This window comes from Asterias rubens, chromosome 22 (genome assembly GCF_902459465.1).
Source record: "Asterias rubens chromosome 22, eAstRub1.3, whole genome shotgun sequence".
In the NCBI taxonomy this organism is placed as follows: Eukaryota; Metazoa; Echinodermata; class Asteroidea; order Forcipulatida; family Asteriidae; genus Asterias; species Asterias rubens.
This window is the reverse complement of record NC_047083.1, coordinates 7,425,952-7,444,675: the sequence shown is the minus strand read 5'-3', so window position 1 is coordinate 7,444,675 and position 18,724 is coordinate 7,425,952. Positions and strand designations below refer to the sequence as shown.

The 18,724-nt window shown below is 40.7% G+C and overlaps 1 protein-coding gene across 3 annotated transcripts; it reads right to left on the bottom strand.

The window, feature by feature from the left end:
• Window positions 1–202: 202 nt before the first annotated feature.
• On the bottom strand, window positions 203–18,709 carry LOC117304975 (zinc finger protein 143-like). 3 transcript variants are annotated; one of them, XM_033789635.1, is made up of 14 exons: window positions 18,562–18,709; window positions 16,334–16,484; window positions 15,820–15,955; window positions 15,249–15,320; window positions 14,093–14,170; window positions 13,156–13,248; window positions 12,221–12,294; window positions 10,802–10,996; window positions 9,274–9,475; window positions 7,234–7,413; window positions 4,164–4,391; window positions 3,063–3,220; window positions 2,318–2,491; window positions 203–460 (listed from the first exon to the last, which is right to left on the bottom strand). In XM_033789635.1, exons 2-14 carry the CDS (start codon window positions 16,463–16,465, stop codon window positions 338–340), a joined length of 1,845 nt encoding a protein of 614 aa, XP_033645526.1. In that variant the 5' UTR covers window positions 16,466–16,484; window positions 18,562–18,709; the 3' UTR covers window positions 203–337. The 3 variants fall into 3 exon arrangements, with proteins under 3 accessions (XP_033645526.1, XP_033645527.1, XP_033645528.1); XM_033789636.1 differs by lacking the exon at window positions 18,562–18,709 and adding an exon at window positions 17,920–18,178; XM_033789637.1 differs by lacking the exon at window positions 18,562–18,709 and adding an exon at window positions 17,311–17,347.
• Window positions 18,710–18,724: the final 15 nt, after the last annotated feature.

The window sequence follows — 18,724 nt, the reverse complement described above, 5'->3', positions numbered from 1 at the left end:
ATGAGTAAAACAATGTCATGAAAATACGGTTGTAAATGATTAAAATAATTTTTGTCTCATGAGACAAAAATTATTTTCATGACATTGTTTTACTCATTTCCCCAAAACTACAGCACCTCAGCACGTAATATTTCCAGGGAAGCTTTCTACTATCATTATCTTCAAACCGTGTAAGTCTAGTGTAAATCTGTGGACATTGTGTTTTTTGTCCTACAAAAGTTACATAGACCCTTTAAGCTGCTCTATGAAATTGGGTTTGAAGACTAATCATGTACCATCCATTCAGTTACTGTAAGAAAGTTTGACTTTTGCGCTCACCCCCACTGAGTGACTAGCTCTATGCCTCTAATGATGCCATAGCTGTGTCCGTTTCAACTGCGGAAGCTACATTAGCGATACTCACTCCCTCTGGAGTGTCTTGTGCGTTAACAGCTACAATAGCATCCTGTAGTTGCTGCCTCTGTCAATACAAAATCCAATAGGATAGATGAATAAAAAACAGGGGGAGGATGTTCAGTACTTGGGGATGACAATTAATAGAGTCCTTTTGAAAGTGGGGAAAAAAAACCTAAAAGTCTCTAACCTTGTGTTCTTCTTCAACTTTACGTCCCGTTCTAGGACGAAGCAATAATGGTTAAGTGTCTCACTTTAAAGAAACTGGACACCTTTAGTAATTGTCAAAGACCAGTCTTCTCACTTGGTGTATCTCAATTGATCGTCGAAGCTGGGAGATAATAATGAAAGAAAAAACTCCCTGTGTCACAGGAAGTTGTGTGCTTTCAGATGCTTGATTTCGAGACCTCAATTTTGAGGTCTCAAAATCAAATTCGTGGAAAACTACTTCTTTCTCGAAAAGTACGTCACTTCAGAGGGAGCCGTTTCTCACAACGTTTTATACTATCAACCTCTCCCCATTACTCTTTACCAAGTAAGGTTTTATGCTAATAATTATCTTGAGTAATTACCAATAGTGTCCACTGCCTTTAAGGACACAAATTTGTGTCAAGACCGGAACTCATGACACGAACCCACACTCTGCTGATCACAAACACCAGCGCTTGAGTCCAGCGCACTTGACCGCCCGACCGCGACAACTCATCACTAACCAGGTTTGTAGCTAGACCAATTTTAGTGGTGGGCAATAAATCCAATTTCGAAAGGCCACCAAGGGCAAGCGGATTAAAGGCATAGGACACTATTGGTAATTACTAAAAAAAAATATTATCATAAAACCTTTCTTGATTACTAGTAATGGGGAGAGGTTGTTAGTATAAAACATTGTGAGAAACAGCTCCCTCTGAAGTGACGTAGTTTTCGAGAAAGAAGTAATTTTTCACAAATTTGATTTTGAGCCCTCAGATTTAGAATTTGAGGTCTCGAAATCAAGCATCTGAAAGCACACAACCTCGTGTAACAATGGTGCGACAAGGGTGTTTTTTTCTTTCATTAATATCTCGCAACTTCGACGACCGATTTAGCTCAAATTTTCACAGGTTTGTTATTTTATGCATGTGTTGAGATACACCAAGTGAGAAGACTAGTCTTTGACAATTACCAATAGTGTCCATTGTCTTTAATCATGTTTCATTATTGGCCATCATTCCTAAAATGCAGGCCAGGTTTCTAAACTGTTCTTGTTATGGGGCCATGCAATAAGTGTAATAGCCTTTTGAATGTGTTCTTTCTCTGTGACACTTGATATTCCTTATCATTTGCTGTGTCTCTGATCAATGCACAGTGGATAATATTTTGATGTATTCTAGGGGAAATCTGTGCTGTATAGCACAATGTATTTTGCTCAGAGTGCTGAGCAAAAAGTGTGAGTCCAGGGTCCAATTTCATAGAGCTGCTAAGCACAAAAATTTGCTGAGCATGAAATGTTTGCCTTGATAAAAACAGGATTTCCCAACCAAATTTCTATGTGATTTTCAAGATAAGCATTACAACAGCTGAAAACCAGTAACAAAGGAAAGGTAACAAAATGGAAATTGGTTGGTAATCCTGTTTTTATCAAGGAGGAAATTTCATGCTAAGCAAATTTTCGTGCTTAGCAGCTCTATGAAATTGGGCCCTGGATAGGCCCGCCCAACAGTGGCTATTACCACGCCATGCCCACCAACTCTTTCTCTAATAGCTTTTATGCATTGACGTCATCCAGCCGCCATCTAAGAGGGAAAACGGCAGATGAAACAATCACAGGGTTGGCCAATGAACAACCTCCTTTTTGACCTCTGGGTGAGGGCACCCTACTGAAATTACGTCATGTGCATAAGGTCTATAAGATATTTGAGAATATCTATCCAGATCCAGAACTAACCTGATCTTCAGTTAGCTCCTGCCCATTGGCCGACACCACATGCAGGGCCGTCTCCTCCACTGCCTTGATGGCTGCCATGGCAACCTCAGGGTCCACATTCGTCACCATGGTAACTTTACCGGTCGAGCCGACAATGTTGTCAATTTGTGACTGGATTACGTTGGCTGCATCGGCCTTGACATCCACATAAATAATAAAAATAATAATATTTAATAAAAAACGTTTTTCCTTTTTACTTTTGATGTTAAATATTTTAAATATTTTTTAAACTTGAAAAATTCATGCGAGAATGATGATTAAAATAATGTATTGCATGTACCATTTGAGACAGGAATCCTGCTACTTTTTGCTTAGCACAACATCTTTTAGCGAAATCGTCTGCTTAAGCAGCTCTTTGAATTAAGGACCTCGGCAAAGCCTGTTAGCACAACAAAATTGCTAGGCAAAGAATAGTATTGCTTAGCAGAAACAGGTTACCAGCCAAAACTACATTAAGTTTGCATTGTTGTGGCTGGTGCCCCACTCTATTTTTGATTAGCAAAGAAATTTGTTAAGCAGTATTTTGCTATGATGCTATGTAAAAGGAGTAGGTCGCATAATTCAGTATGTGTAAGCAGTATTTTCTGCTTAACAGCTCTATGAAATTGGACTCTGGTTCTAAAACTTGGCAAAGTCTTTTTTTTTCTTTTTCAAAATGCAGTTCTGATTTCGGCTCCGGCTAAGCTAGAGCTGGTCTTTGACTCACCTGCTGAAGTACTCCCGCAGCGTGCATGACGATGGTGTCTGTGCCGAGCGAAGCGCCCTCACAGGTGACGGTAGTAATTTCATATTGGACGCGTTGCTGTTTGGTAGGCGTCGTCAAAATTGAAGACACAACACCTCCGACAATTTCTTGATTTCTCTCTGCGATATAACAATAAAAAAAAATAAAAAAAATTCCTTTGCGTTAATATAATAACAACAGTGGCTTCTCATATAACGTTCATATCCGTCACTCAGTGTTGCTCAAGGCGCAGTATTTTCCTTCAAGGTATGTGGGACTATGTTTGATTTATGAGATCTACTCCTTTTACATAGCACCATGTAATTTGGCCCACGACTGGGACTCGAAACCCACACTTAGCTGATCAGAAACACCAGAGCTGGTGGCCGGTGCTCTTAACCGTTAGTCCATGACACGCCACAAACAAATTTAACAAAACAAATTGACTGATGTGGCATTGAATCCCATTGAATTCCGTTTAATCCAAGTAAAACAATGGAATCCCATTTAATCACATACAAAATATCAATGGGAATCAATGGGACTCAATGGGATTGGTGTGGAATTTGGTACATATTCAATGGGATCCAATGGGATCCACAGGGGATCCCATTGAATTCCGTTTAATCCAATTAAAACACTGGAATCCCATTTAATCACATACAAAATATCAATGGAAATCAATGGGACTCAATGGGATTGGTGTGGAATTTGGTACATATTCAATGGGATCCAATGGGATCCACAGGGGATCCCATTGAATTCCGTTTAATCCAATTAAAACACTGGAATCCCATTTAATCACATACAAAATATCAATGGGAATCAATGGGATTCAATGGGATTGGTGTGGAATTTGGGACATATTCAATGGGATCCAATGGGATCCACAGGGGATCCCATTGAATCCAATTAAAACAATGGAATCCCATTTAATCACATACAAAATATCAATGGGAATCAATGGGATTCAATGGAATTGGTGTGGAATTTGGGACATATTCAATGGGACAAATGGGATAGGCATGGGATCTCATTGAACCAAATTGAATCCCATTAAAACAATGTGATCCCTATACTCACCCGTATGCACCGCTAAGAACTGATTTTGATCCTCCATCTCATCTTCGACATCCCCATGAGCCGTGCGTTTGTGCATGGCTAGCGTTGACGTCTGCCGGTAGTTCTTGCCGCAGTGTTCGCAGATGTATGGCTTGGAGTGGGTGTGTACGACATGATGCTTATAAAGACTGGAGTACTCGGTGAAACGTTTGCCACAGCCAGCGACTGTGCAGACATAGGGCTTCTCACCTGATGGGAGAGAAAGGTTGTTAATAACTTGGGCGATACCACGATATTATCGAATATCGCGATACTAATTTGGAAACGATTTCGATATCGGATCGATTTGGTTTTAATCGAAATATCGATATAACGCAATATATCGCGATATCGACTAAGTTTCGCAATATCACGATGTATTTCCTAGCTGAGACATCTTGCACCCAATAGGTTTGGAGTAAAACCAGAAGAATAGGTCATTAGAACACCTCTCTTATGCTATGACTATCTCTTCTACAACTTTCACTGGGAGTTTGAAGATTGATGATGTCAAATTCAATTAATCGCGATTATATCGAATATCGCGATATATTGTCAGCGATATATCATGAATAAAATAAATCGATATCGCCCCAGCTTAGTTGTTAATGGTAGCAAACAATAGCCTACGGCCTAGCAGTGACCTGTATTACAAACTGTTAGGGTCATGCATACTTAAAGTCACCTGGAAATATATATTTTTTTCTTTCAAACATAAGAGTATATGCTTACGAACAATAAAACAATTTTTTTAGTGATTGTTTGTCATGAAAATAAATCGATATCGCCCCAGCTTAGTTGTTAATGGTAGCAAACAATAGCCTACGGCCTAGCAGTGACCTGTATTACAAACTGTTAGGGTCATGCATACTTAAAGTCACCTGGAAATATATATTTTTTTCTTTCAAACATAAGAGTATATGCTTACGAACAATAAAACAATTTTTTTTAGTGATTGTTTGTCATGATTTATATGTTTAAAAATATATAAAGTTGTTTGGGGGGCTGACTCCGCCTACCCCTTTTGTGACGTCAATCGAGGCAGACTTTGCCTGCAATGCGTATAGTAAACACACAAGTACAGGTACGTCCAAGTCGTGAGTTGGTACATTTCAAAAAGTGTTTTTCGGCATTCAGCAGCAATACACCTGGTCGGCATTGCCGGAAAAAAACCAAAAAAAATAATTTTTTAACGTACAAACTCACGACTTGGTCCGTACATGTACTTTGCAATTGTGTTTACTCTACGCATTACAGGCAAAGTCTGCCTCGATTGACGTCACAAACAGCGCCCTCTTGGGTAGGTGTCTAATCTTAAATTTGTAAATAACATAAGAACTGATTTTTTAAAAACCTTAGTTAACTGTTTATTCACATTCCACTCATCAAAACACATATATTAGTGACAAAAGCTTTAAAGGCATTATACACTTTCGGCACAGAGAAACAAAATAAAAGTTCACAGATTTACAAATAACTTACAGGGTTTACAGAAGGTAATGGAGGGTTGACTTGACACGCCCTCTACAGAACCTAAAGGAAGGGCAACTCACCCGTATGAATTCTCATATGGTTTTTATAGTTAGTAGGAGGGTTGACCCTGTACTGAATGGCCAGACAGTAGGAGGGTTGACTGTGTACTGAATGGGCAGACTGAGGAGGGTTGACTTGACACGCCCTCTACAGAACCAAAAGGAGCAACTCACCTGTATGAACTCTCATATGGTTTTTATAATTAGTAGGAGGGTTGACCCTGTACTGAATGGCCAGACAGTAGGAGGGTTGACTGTGTACTGAATGGGCAGACTGAGGAGGGTTGACTTGACACGCCCTCTACAGAACCAAAAGGAGCAACTCACCTGTATGAATTTTCATAAGGTTTTTATAGTTAGTAGGAGGGTTGACCGTGTACTGAATGGCCAGACAGTAGGAGGGTTGACTGTGTACTGAATGGGCAGACTGAGGAGGGTTGACTTGACACGCCCTCTACAGAACCAAAAGGAGCAACTCACCTGTATGAATTCTCATATTGTTTTTATAGTTAGTAGGAGGGTTGACCGAGTACTCAATGGCCAGACAGTAGGAGGGTTGACCGTGTACTGAACGGTCAGACAGTAGGAGGGTTAACTGTGTACTGAATGGTCAGACAGAAGGAGGGTTGACTTGACACGCCCTCTACAGAACCAAAAGGAGCAACTCACCTGTATGAATTCTCATATTGTTTTTATAGTTAGTAGGAGGGTTGACCGTGTACTGAATGGCCAGACAGTAGGAGGGTTAACTGTGTACTGAATGGTCAGACAGAAGGAGGGTTGACTTGACACGCCCTCTACAGAACCTAAAGGAAGGGCAACTCACCCGTATGAATTCTCATATGGTTTTTATAGTTAGTAGGAGGGTTGACCATGTACTGAATGGCCATAGACCAGGAGGGTTGACCGAGTACTGAATGGCCAGACAGTAGGAGGGTTAACTGTGTACTGAATGGTCAGACAGAAGGAGGGTTGACTTGACACGCCCTCTACAGAACCAAAACGAAGGGCAACTCACCCGTATGAATTCTCATATGGTTTTTATAGTTAGTAGGAGGGTTGACCATGTACTGAATGGCCATAGAGCAGGAGGGTTGACCGTGTACTGAATGGTCAGACAGTAAGAGGGTTGACTGTGTACTGAATGGTCAGACTGAGGAGGGTTGACTTGACATGGCCTCTAAAGAACCCAAAAGGAGCAACTCACCTGTATGAATTCTCATATGGTTTTTATAGTTAGTAGGAGGGTTGACCGTGTACTGAATGGCCAGACAGTAGGAGGGTTAACTGTGTACTGAATGGTCAGACAGAAGGAGGGTTGACTTGACACGCCCTCTACAGAACCAAAAGGAAGGGCAACTCACCTGTATGAATTCTCATATGGTTTGTATAGTTAGTAGGAGGGTTGACCGTGTACTGAATGGCCAGACAGTAGGAGGGTTAACTGTGTACTGAATGGTCAGACTGAGGAGGGTTGACTTGACACGCCCTCTACAGAACCAAAAGGAAGGGCAACTCACCTGTATGAATTCTCATATGGTTTTTATAGTTAGTAGCACTAGCGAAGGCACGTCCACACATTGGCTCATCACATATGTACGGCCGCTCTCCTGTATGCGTCCGAATGTGGACCTTGCGAATGTTTGATGTTGTGAAGGATTTGTCGCAGCCTTCAAATGGGCACTTGAATGGCCTCTCCCCTGCGATATCAAAGATGGCGAATGTTTATTTTCTCACACTCCACTGACATGATGAACCAGTTAAAAAACAGTCAGCTGCATGGATTTTGTAGGGTGGCACAACTGTGTATCAGAAATATCTGAGTACTGTATTGATGCATTTAAAGGCAGTGGACACTATTGGTAATTACTCAAAATAAATATCAGCATAAAACCTCACTTGGTCCTGAGTAATGGGGAGAGGTTGAGTGTATAAAACATTGTGAGAAACCGCTCCCTCTGAAGTGACGTAGTTTTCGAGAAAGAGGTAATTTTCCACCAGTTTGATTTCGAGACCTCAAGTTTAGAACTTGAGGTCTCAAAATCAAGCATCTGAAAGCACACCACTTTGTGTGACAAGAATGTTTTTTTCTTTCATTAATATCTTGCAACTCCGACGACCAATCAAGCTCAAATTTTCACAGGTTTGTTATTTTATGCATATGTTGAGATACACCAAGTGACAAGACTGGTCTTTGACAATTACCAATAGTGTCCAGTGTCTTTAAAACTGTGTACAGAATGTGTACAGAATGATCAGAAAGTAAGACAGTACCGACAGTAGGAGGGCAGTGTGCTAAATGGTTTATTAGAGAGTAGGAAGGTTTACTGTGTACTGAGTGGTCAGACAGTGAAATGGTTTACATTGTACTGAATGGTCAGACAGTATAGGAGGGTTGACTGTGTACTGAATGGCTGAATGGTCAGACAGTAGGAGGGTTGACTGTGTACTGAATTGTCAGACAGTAGCAGGGTTTACTGTTTACTGAATGGTCAGACAGTAGGAGGGTTGACTGTGAACTGAATGGTCAGACAGTAGGAGGGTTGACTGTGAACTGAATGGTCAGGCAGTAGGAGGGTTGACTGTGAACTGAATGGTCAGGCAGTAGGAGGGTTGACTGTGAACTGAATTGTCAGACAGTAGCAGGGTTTACTGTTTACTGAATGGTCAGGCAGTAGGAGGGTTGACTGTGAACTGAATTGTCAGACAGTAGCAGGGTTTACTGTTTACTAAATGGTCAGACAGTAGGAGGGTTGACTGTGAACTGAATGGTCAGACATTAGGAGGGTTGACTGTGTACTGAATGGTCAGAAAATAAATGGGTTGACAGTATACTGAATGGGTTGACAGTGTACTGAATGGCCAGGCAGTGTAGGAGGGTTAACTAAGTCCTGACTAGTCAGAAAGTAAGAAGTTAATGATGATTAGACAGTAGGAGGGTTGACCTCATACTGAATTGTGAGCCAGTAGGAGGATTGGCAGTGTACTGAATTGTCAGAAAGTAAAAGTGTAAGAATGGTCAGACAGTTGGGGGGTTACTGAGTACTGAATGGTCGAACAGTAGAGGGCAAGTAGGAGGGTTGGCAGTGTACTGAATTGTCAGAAAGTAAGAGGGTAAGAATGGTCAGACAGTAGGAGGGTTAACTGAGTACTGAATGGTCGAACAGTAGAGGGCAAGTAGGAGGGTTGGCAGTGTACTGAATTGTCAGAAAGTAAGAGGGTAAGAATGGTCAGACAGTAGGAGGGTTAACTGAGTACTGAATGGTCAAACAGTAGAGGGCAAGTAGGAGGGTTGGCAGTGTACTGAATTGTCAGAAAGTAAGAGGGTAAGAATGGTCAGACAGTAGGAGGGTTAACTGAGTACTGAACATTGGTGGAACAGTAGAGTGCAAGTAGGAGGATCGGCAGTGTACTGAATTGTCAGAAAGTAAGAGGGTAAGAATGGTCAGACAGTAGGAGGGTTAACTGAGTACTGAATGGTGGAACAGTAGAGGGCAAGTAGGAGGGTTGGCAGTGTACTCAATTGTCATAAAGTAATTAGCACTGATTGAGATTCTAACCTGTGTGAGTTCTGACATGTTTCTGTAGGTCTCCTGACGTCTTGAACGCCCTGGTACACAACTCTTGAGGGCACCGGTAAGGCTTCTCACCAGTGTGGACTCTAGTGTGGCTCTTCAGTCCATAGCCTGAAGCAAACGCCTTCCCACATCCCGGTGCCTCACATTTATACGGTTTCTCTCCGGAGTGCGAACGCTCATGAACCTGTGAAAAATATTCCACAAGTTGCATAGTTAGTTGACTAATAAGTTACAACGTATCCTCTTATTCGAACAGGCTTATGTAAGGGAAGTAGGATTTGAAACTTTGCATGGTGGAAATACAATATAGTAAGGTTTGCGGTAACACCATGTAATGACTATCTCTAATAAGTTGGAGTGGTTCTGAAAAGAACTGTTGGTTTCAACTCGACGTTTCGATCAGTATGCTCTGATCGTCTTCTGGAGAAAGCGCTCTGATCGTCTTCTGGAGAAAGCTTTCTCCAGAAGACGATCAGAGCATACTGATCGAAATGTCGAGTTGAAACCAACAGTTCTTTTCAGAACCACCCCAACTCATTCGAGATGGTCATTACATGGCGTTACCGCAAATCTTTCCATATCTTATGTAAGGTTTCATAGGCCCTTTTCACACTGTATCTCTCATTCCAGTGGAATACAGCCCTGGGGATTTTTTGTTTACCCAACTGTTACCCCGACGCACTTTCAAACTGTCCTGTCTATGTCCCTATTCTGCTTGGTTCCGGCTGCCATTTCAAGAATACCACAGGGTTTTACTGCTTACCCCTACTCCAAAGCACGGATGGCTATTCCGTTGTCAGCCAAGCGGTTTAAACAGGCATGCAACTGCCCGTTGAAAAAAAAAGAGTAAAATTTTCAAAGGCACAACGCAAGTGCGGAGCGAGGCAGCCGAAACGCCACGGGACATTAGATCCACAATGGTACCCTAGAAAATGTTGAGGTTTATTTTGCTCTTAGATGCATTGTTAGCATGTACTAGGCTTATTTTACATGATTGTAGTTGTACACTGTTGTTGCCAGGCATATTAGGCTAAAAAAACAATCCGAAAAACAAAACAAAAACCCCAAAACGCGGGATTCCCCGGAAACGCGGAAGAGTTGCATGCCTGTTTAAAGCATCAAAATCAGATCTGGTGGTTTAGTCATGGGAGTGTAGGTTCGAATCTTGATCATGACACTTGTGTCCTTAAGCAAGACACTTCACCACATTGCTTCTCTACACCCAGGAGTATAAGTGATTTTAGTGCGCTACTTGGCACAGGCTGTATACTCCCCAGGAAGCTGAGATGGTTTAAGGAATAAATAAAATCAGAAAAGAAACTAAACATTATGCGGTTCAACATAATAGGGACAAAGTTTTCATAATCAGGGAGATCTTCAAATTTGTTCATCAGACAAGAAAAAATTTGTTGATTTTCTGCATAATTAGGGAGAGTTGGTTGCTCTGCTAGCCACACCCAAATATCCCCAGCCACGCCCTGATATCCCTAGCCACACCCTACTTTCATACCTTAAGATGATGTGCAGTGGTGTACATCCTCCCGCATTCTTTGTATCTGCATCTGAAACCCTTTGATGAGGAGCCTTCAGAGAGAGCGGTTTTGGTGATCATTGGTTGATGGACCAGATTGATTGTCTTGAGCATAATGCTAGGTTCGCTCACTTTGCTGATATCGCTCTGGGAGCTGGATGCCTCATTCTCCATCTGACGGTCAGAAACAAAAATCCTTAAAGGCAGTGGACACTATAGGTAATTACTCAAAATAATTATTAGCATCAAACCTCACTTGGTGACGAGTAATGGGGAGAGGTTGATGGTATAAAACATTGTGAGAAACGGCTCCCTCTGACGTGCCATAGTTTTTGAGAAAGAAGTAATTTTCCACGAATTTGATTTTGAGACCTCAGATTTAGTACTTGAGGTCTCAAAATCAACCATCTAAATGCACACAACTTTGTGTGACACAGGTGTTTTTTTCTTGCATTATTATCTGGCAACTTCGATGACCGATCGAGCTCAAATTTTCACAGGTTTGTTATTTTATGTATATGATGAGATACACCAAGTGAGAAGACTGGTTTTTGACAGTTACCAATAGTGTCCACTGTCTTAAAACCTTTACTTTAAATCCAACTTGAAGGCAAAGTATACCGTCGTTTTTTTTTAACTGTTTGATTGTTTTAATCCAATATAAATGTGGAGTTTATTTGTGATTTGTGGTGCTACATACTTTAGCAGCACAGGCTATTGACTCCCCAGGGAAATGAGATGGTTTCAAGGAATGAAATCAATGGCCCAGTGACCCGGGGTAATAATGTTCATTGAGCCTATTAACTGTTCGATTGTTTTAATCCAATATAAATGTGGCGTTTATTTGTGATTGGTGTGCTACATACTGAGCAGCACAGGCTATCGACTCCCCAGGGAAATGAGATGGTTTCAAGGAATGAAATCAATGGCCCAGTGACTCGGGGTAATAATGTTCGTACGCCAATGCCATGAGCCTCAAAATTGATGGATACAGACAGGGTTGTAGCTAGATCAATTTTAGTGGTGGGCTGTAAATCAAATTTCTTTTAGTCCACCAAGGGCGAGCAGATCAACAAAATTATTCATGCTTAATTAAGGTGACATTATTGCTGAAGTGCAAGCATCAGGCATGATGCCAGGTTTCCAAACTGTTATTTTCTCCAAAAAAAAATTCTCTTTTACATTTCATACTTCTTATCATAAGCTGTGTTTCAAATCAATGCACAGTGGACAATACTTTAATTCATTAGGGGAAATCTGTGCTTGTCGACACAGTGTATTTTGCTCAGAGTGCTGGGCAAACAACTTGAGTTCTGGTCAGGCCCACCCAGCACAGCACACCATGGCTACAACACTGGCTACTGACTCTATACAAATGTCCTTTATTTTGTTTCTTACTTGCGATGTACATGTAAACTGATCCAATACATTGAGTGCTGTGGGATCCACAGCTTCATCAGTACTATAGGAACCTGAGAAAAATACAAAATAAATCGTGTTGTGATATTAAGTTTAGGGCCAAATATCATAAAGCTTCTTAAAGGCACGGGACACTATTGATAATTACTCAAAATAATTGTTAGCAGAAAAACTTACTTGGTAACGAGTAATGGGGAGAGGTTGATAGTATTATAGAACATTGTGAGAAACGACCCCCTCTGAAGTAACATAGTTTTTGAGAAAGAGGTAATTTCTCACTAAAGTATTTGAATTGAATTTGAGACCTCAGCTGAGGTCTCAAATTGAAGCATCTAAAAGCACATAACTTGTGCATAACTTGTGTGTTTATGTATATTTGGTGGGCGCTAACACAATGTGTGTATCTACTTGCCAGGTAGAGTTTGTTTTTAGAGACTGTCTTGCTTTATTCTACTGCCGCAGAGTAGATAATCGGAGGTTCGGGAGACTTCTCAGTTCTGAAAAGAACTGTCCTGCTTTTTAATTTGAACTATTAAAAGGGTTTGGGTACCGATGTACAACACAAAGCACAAACATCCACAAATTTACACGGTTATAAAATAATGATGGTTGAAAGTTTCCTTAAAATATTACTTCCTGTAGTTTTTGAGAAATGTGTGTAAAACAATTTAATTGTCTCAGTGAGAAGGAAATGATTTTAGCATGTACAAGGAATAACTGCTCTGTGATTTTCTTCAAGGCAAAGCAAGAAACTAGTCAGACTTTGGAGGTTCAATGCATGAAAAAAACTATCAATTTGATTTTTATCTGGAGATATCCAAGTTGTCATTGATGAGTACCTTTTTTTTGATTTGGTAACTTTTCATAGTTGTATAAAACAGAGTGCATGATTGGTTGGATTTTATGTAACAAACCTTGTGAGTGGTCAGCAAACCCTTCAGGTGAAATCTCCGTTTGAATTAGTGCCGTGGAGCCGTCTTCAAGTTGAATAGCTTGCAAGTTTTGACCTGAAATAGAAGAGGAAGAAGAGTTAAGAGAGGATTGGTGGATTAAAGTTTTTAGAGTCAGCAATCTTGAAACCTAAACCGACCCAACAAAACAATTACTTTTGGGTTGTTACAGCCTCGTCAATGCAGTTTACAGGCAGTGGACACTATTGGTAATTACTCAAAATAATTATTAGCATAAAACCTCACTCGGTAACGAGTAATGGGGAGAGGTTCATAGTATAAAACATTGTGAGAAACGGCTCCCTCTGAAGTGACCTAGTTTTCGGGAAAGAAGTAATTTTCTACAAACTTGACTTCGAGACCTCAAGTTTAGAATTTGAGGTCTCGAAATCAACCATCGGAAAGCACACAACTTTGTGTGACAAGGGTGTTTTTTATTTCATAGTTATCTTGCAACTCCGACGACCAATCGAGCTCAAATCTTCACAGGTTTATTATTTTATGCATATGTTGAGATACACCAAGTGAGAATACTGGTCTTTGACAATTACCAATAGTGTCCAGTGTCTTTAACCAAACCTGCCAAATAGCTCAACCAATGGCCAAAGCTCAAACATGTTTCTGGTTGCCCTTGCCAAAACGCACTCTTGCCATGGCTTGCCTCACATTTTGGTTATCAGGACCCAATTTCATGGCTCTGCTTACCGTAAGCACAGAATCAGGGAAGCAGGGAATTATGCGCTTACACCAACCGTATTTCATGGGTTAGCGGTGAATTTTGGCTTGTGGGAGTGTATACACCACATTACGAGGCCAATACAGCTGTGGAGAATGGTGTTTGTAAGCACAGATAAGCAGAGCCATGAAATTAGGCTCTGTTTGCCTGAGAAGTTTACGATACCTTTTGGTTGTGTTCTGAGGATGAAAGCAGTAGAGCCATCTTCCAGTTGGACAGCCTGGCCTTCCTCAAATGTTGGAGCTGTAGGAATGAAAAGGTCAAGAAGATCAATTCCAAATGTTGAAAATAATAATAATAATAAAATCGAAGTCTTATAGACGATGTGACCTATGTTTACATTCAAACCGCCCTCTGTTGACAAAACACTGTATACGTCATGTTTCGCCGGGCAAAAAGTAGTCATGGTAAGATTGCATACACTTTCTAGCTGGCTGCCAAAACACAAAGGTTTTGCCCGGCGGTATGCGCGCGAATCATGTTATGGTTTTCAAGTGACGTCAGAGGTCACATCGTCTATATAGCGCACGTATCTACCAAACAAGGTACTCAAGGCGCTGAGTATATACAAACTTTCAGGAGGATAGGTTATTGCAGTGATGAACTCTGAGAACCAATTATTTAGCACCTTATAGCATAAGGCAACATTTAGTACCTTTGTTAAGGGGTTTAAAAGCATGTGTCTTAGTCCTTCGTGAATAAAAGCTAAAGCCTCTAGCTACCAGCAATCTCAGTGTTCTAGTTGGTAAGACACTGCTCAAGAATTGCAAAGGTTGTGGGTTCGAATCCCACTCAAGTAATATGCCTGTGATTTTTTTCACAGTATACACTGCTAACGTACATCGGTGTGTATGGGTAAAACCAAAATTTAAAAAAATATATCAAAAGTTAATATTTTGAATTAAAAAAAAGGGTGCATTTCTGTATTTTGTTTCCCTAAATGGTTAAAAACTTGTGACTGCTCACAAGAGGTAAGTTCTCACTTAAATATTTGAATTCAGGCGTCTGAGAGCACACAAATTTGTGCAACAAGGGTGTTCTTTTCTTTCATTATTTACTTGCAACTTCGATGACCAAATGAGCCCAAAATATATTTTATCTTGAGTGCGTTTTGAGACCCCAACAAGAAACATTAGTCATCGGTTGAGCGTTTTTTGCGTGTTCGGTTAAGCGCGGTGACGATGCTGTTCAGACCAACCGGTACCCGACTTGTTGAGTCGGTTGGGCTTTGGTTGGGGTCGCCACAACACACTCCAGATGCTAGGAAACCTTAAGTGAGAATACTGGCCTCTGGGAGTCTGTTTTGATTGATTTAAGTTACCCTTGTTAGTGACTTGTTGGATGTAAGCTGTGGACCCATCCTCTAGCTGTACTGCCTGTCCATCCACAAGATCTGAAAATAACACACACAAAATGTTAGCACTTTCTCAAGCCTTGAATTACAAGGAGGTCGTGGCCTTCAATGCCCCATGTCTTAGCCTTGGAGCCCTTACAAGAGTCTCCCATAGACTTTCAGATTTTACAATGGATGGAAGTGCCCTGTGCAAAATGAAAATGGTCTTGCCCTTTCAAAGATGAAATTCCAGGCCTGCTTTCTTAACAAATTATCAAACCAGGGCCCAAATTCATAGAGCCTGTTCGACAAAAACTTGCTAAGCACAGACAAATCTTGCTTAGCATAAAGCCAAAATATGTTACCAGACAACGTTCCATAAAGTTGACATTGTTGCTGCGAATGTTGCCCCACTCGTGTTTTCTCCCGAGAAACGACGCTTTGGCAATTCAAAACTTGTATTGCGCGTCACGTAAATATTTTGGGAGTTCTGCACTGACACAACAATTTATAAGTTCCTTTAAAATATTGAATGGATGTAGTCTTGTCGTCAGGTCACCTTTGCGTTGTATGATAGCTGTAGATCCATCAGGGAACTCCACTGCTTGAAGAGTCTGCCCATCCCCAAAATGGAGGCCACCTGCGTCCGTTACAGTAGAGGCCATGTTACCGGTGGGCAACCCTCCATGTTCGACCTATTGGGACAGAAACAAAAAAAATTCGAGTTAGAAATCCTAAATTCAGGTAAAATTCCAAGATTAAGAAATCACCACATGGCACAATATGCAGCTAATCAAACCAGGAACACCAGGGTGAACCCCTTCTGTTTTCGATAGAAAGTGCACTGAGTACTTTTACATGTGTTTCACAACACACAGGACCGACGGCTTTATGTCGACTCCGAAGGACGAAGCAATGGTTAAGTGTCTTGCTACAGGACCAAAGTGTCACAACTGGGACTCGAAACCCACACTCTGGTGATCACAAAAACTAGACTTTGAATTTGGTTCCCTTTAACCGCTCGGCCACGACACCCTATAGATGCAAACAGAACAGACTCAATCTCCACAAACCTCGGATGTCGGAGGCTGTTCTATTTGAAGTTCGCCCTCCTCATGCTCGGCCTGCTGGGCCAGCAACATACCAATCACCTCTTGCTCATTACTCGCAGAACATGAAACGGGCACAGCTACCTCTGTATCCATGGCAATGATATGTCAATGTCTGTGGAAAAAAACAAGGAGCAAATTGAAGTTACAGATCTTGAGCTGGGGTGGTTTTTGCCAAAAACTGTTTGGGTTGAAATGTCCATTGGTTACGGTTAATCACCGGCCAAAGACCAAAATTGTTTTTGGGTGCAGACGCTACAACTGCACCCATGCATGTTTGATTTTTTCACCATTGGGGAGGAGGGGCGTTGCAGGGCTGAAATTACATGGATCTGGAGGCCATAACTGTTGCATTTGTTCTTGGCGTTGGAACCCTTCAGAAGTTTATGGACTTTCTAAGATTTTCTAATGAAAGTGCCCTCTGCAAAATGATAATGGCCTTGCCCTTTGATGAAGTTGTAGGCCTGCGGTTGTCAGACAGTACCATTTTCTTTTAGTTTTACTTAAAATCTGAGAACTCACTAACTCTATTAAAGAATAAGTTTTACAATTCTACAAAGTACAAACAGGGCAGCTACTATTTTCTTGTATAATTATTTTATGTAACTAATTTGTAACCTTCCATCCTTTCCGATCGTCGGGAGGATTGAGGGTTACGATTATTGTAACTAAACTAGTGTCGACTGTGCAGTTTGGATGGTGCACCAATGATGCGGTGACCGAACGATTGTCTGACAACCGGGTACTTTGAGCCAAGTGCAGAGCAGAGGCCAGAGTGCTAAAAAAGCATTGAATTGTGAGTCATGGCCTAACAAAAAGTGACTTGAACTTGATTTTAACTTTTAAGTTTTTAATTTAAATATTATTTTGTTTTAAAGCCATTGGACACTTTTGGTACAGAAACAAAATTAAAAGTTCACAGATTTTACAAAAAAACTTACAGGGTTCAGAAGGAAGGCCTAATGGTGAAAGACTTCTCTTGAAATATTATTCCATGAAATGCTTTATTTTTTGAGAAAACATTAAAACAATATCAATTCTCGATATCGAGAATTTAGGATTTATTTTAAACACATGTCGTGACACAGCGAAAAGTGCGGAATCAAGGGTGGGTTTTCCCATTATTTTCTCCCGCCTCCGATGACCCGAGCCTAAATTTTCAGTTTGTTATTTTATATAAAGGAGAACTGGAAAGTTGTGATACACAAAGTGTGGGCATTTGGACAATACTGTTTATCGATATTGTGAGATTGCTTTATTTAAAAAAAAACCACAAAAACCCCAAAACTATTTGACATAGGCATGATACTGATTGATAGTACCATGGAGGAAGAAAATAGTACTGGGGGGAGGCCTGTTTTCATTTTCAAAATAAATTTGATTTAATTTTAATATTTGTATTACATGACAATCTCATTCCAGACCAGATATTAGTGCCTGCCAAGACAGAGTTGAGCAAAAGTTTAGGTGGTCATTTTGAAATAACGTACAACAACAAAAACAAAGCCACATTTTGGGATATTGTTGTTTGTTTTGTAAACAAAAATTACCAACGAAAACCTGTCTGGCTTCTTGACCCTCCTAATAAAGCAACAACATAACCTGCAGACAGGGGATCAGACTAAAGTAATACAACAAAATCGTATCCGTCGTACGTGCACATACACAACATTCCTCGCCTTTTCTCAGAAAGCTACTCATTAAAACGTATGCCATATTTTGCAATCCAATACTTCAAAAAGTACGATCACTTTGGCTCTGAAAATTTCTGTCTAAAACGCTTGAATACTGTCGCCGATAAACTATTTCGGTAGCAGCCGACAAAACTTGGCATTTGTGCTTTGAATTCTGGGACATAATTCTAAGATTTCTGGGTAGGCCCAAAATGCATCGGGGAAAATTTCCAATTAGCAGCGGCCCTGAAACATGAATAGGCTTGCTTCGCCCGGTTATCTTCGCTACGCAATGCGGGGTTTGCAACAACTATCCTGGTTCAGGGGCCATATCAAGACGCGGCATTGTGGGAGATTACCTACAATTCCGTGTTTTTCCAACTTATTTGCTTGTTTTTGATGCTTGGTTAGTAACATTGGAAGTTAAATTTGGACAAGAGACACAGAATAGCTTAAATAGAACCAAAAAAATACTAACCTAAAGGCTACAATGCATGAGATATTTGATAAAATTCTTACCTATTTTTGGAGATTGCCGTTTGGCGCATTTACTACTCCCTGTTTATTTTGCGCAGCAAATATTACGCATGCAGATTTTCTTCCGGCGACCGGGGGCGCCACGGTCATTTTCCAAATCGAACATGAATCAACTACATTTTTATACAATTTTGTAATAACTGTA

What these genes read in the sequence shown, in the direction of transcription:
- LOC117304975 (XM_033789635.1), bottom strand. Translation starts at nt 16,465, where the DNA reads ATGGATACAGAGGTAGCTGTGCCCGTTTCATGTTCTGCGAGTAATGAG. An exon ending in ACATGTCAGAACTCACACAG is followed by an intron (nt 7,414 to 9,273) that starts GTTAGAATCTCA and finishes TTGATATCGCAG; the next exon opens with GGGAGAGGCCATTCAAGTGC. An exon ending in AGGAGCTAACTGAAGATCAG is followed by an intron (nt 461 to 2,317) that starts GTTAGTTCTGGA and finishes TTGTATTGACAG; the next exon opens with AGGCAGCAACTACAGGATGC.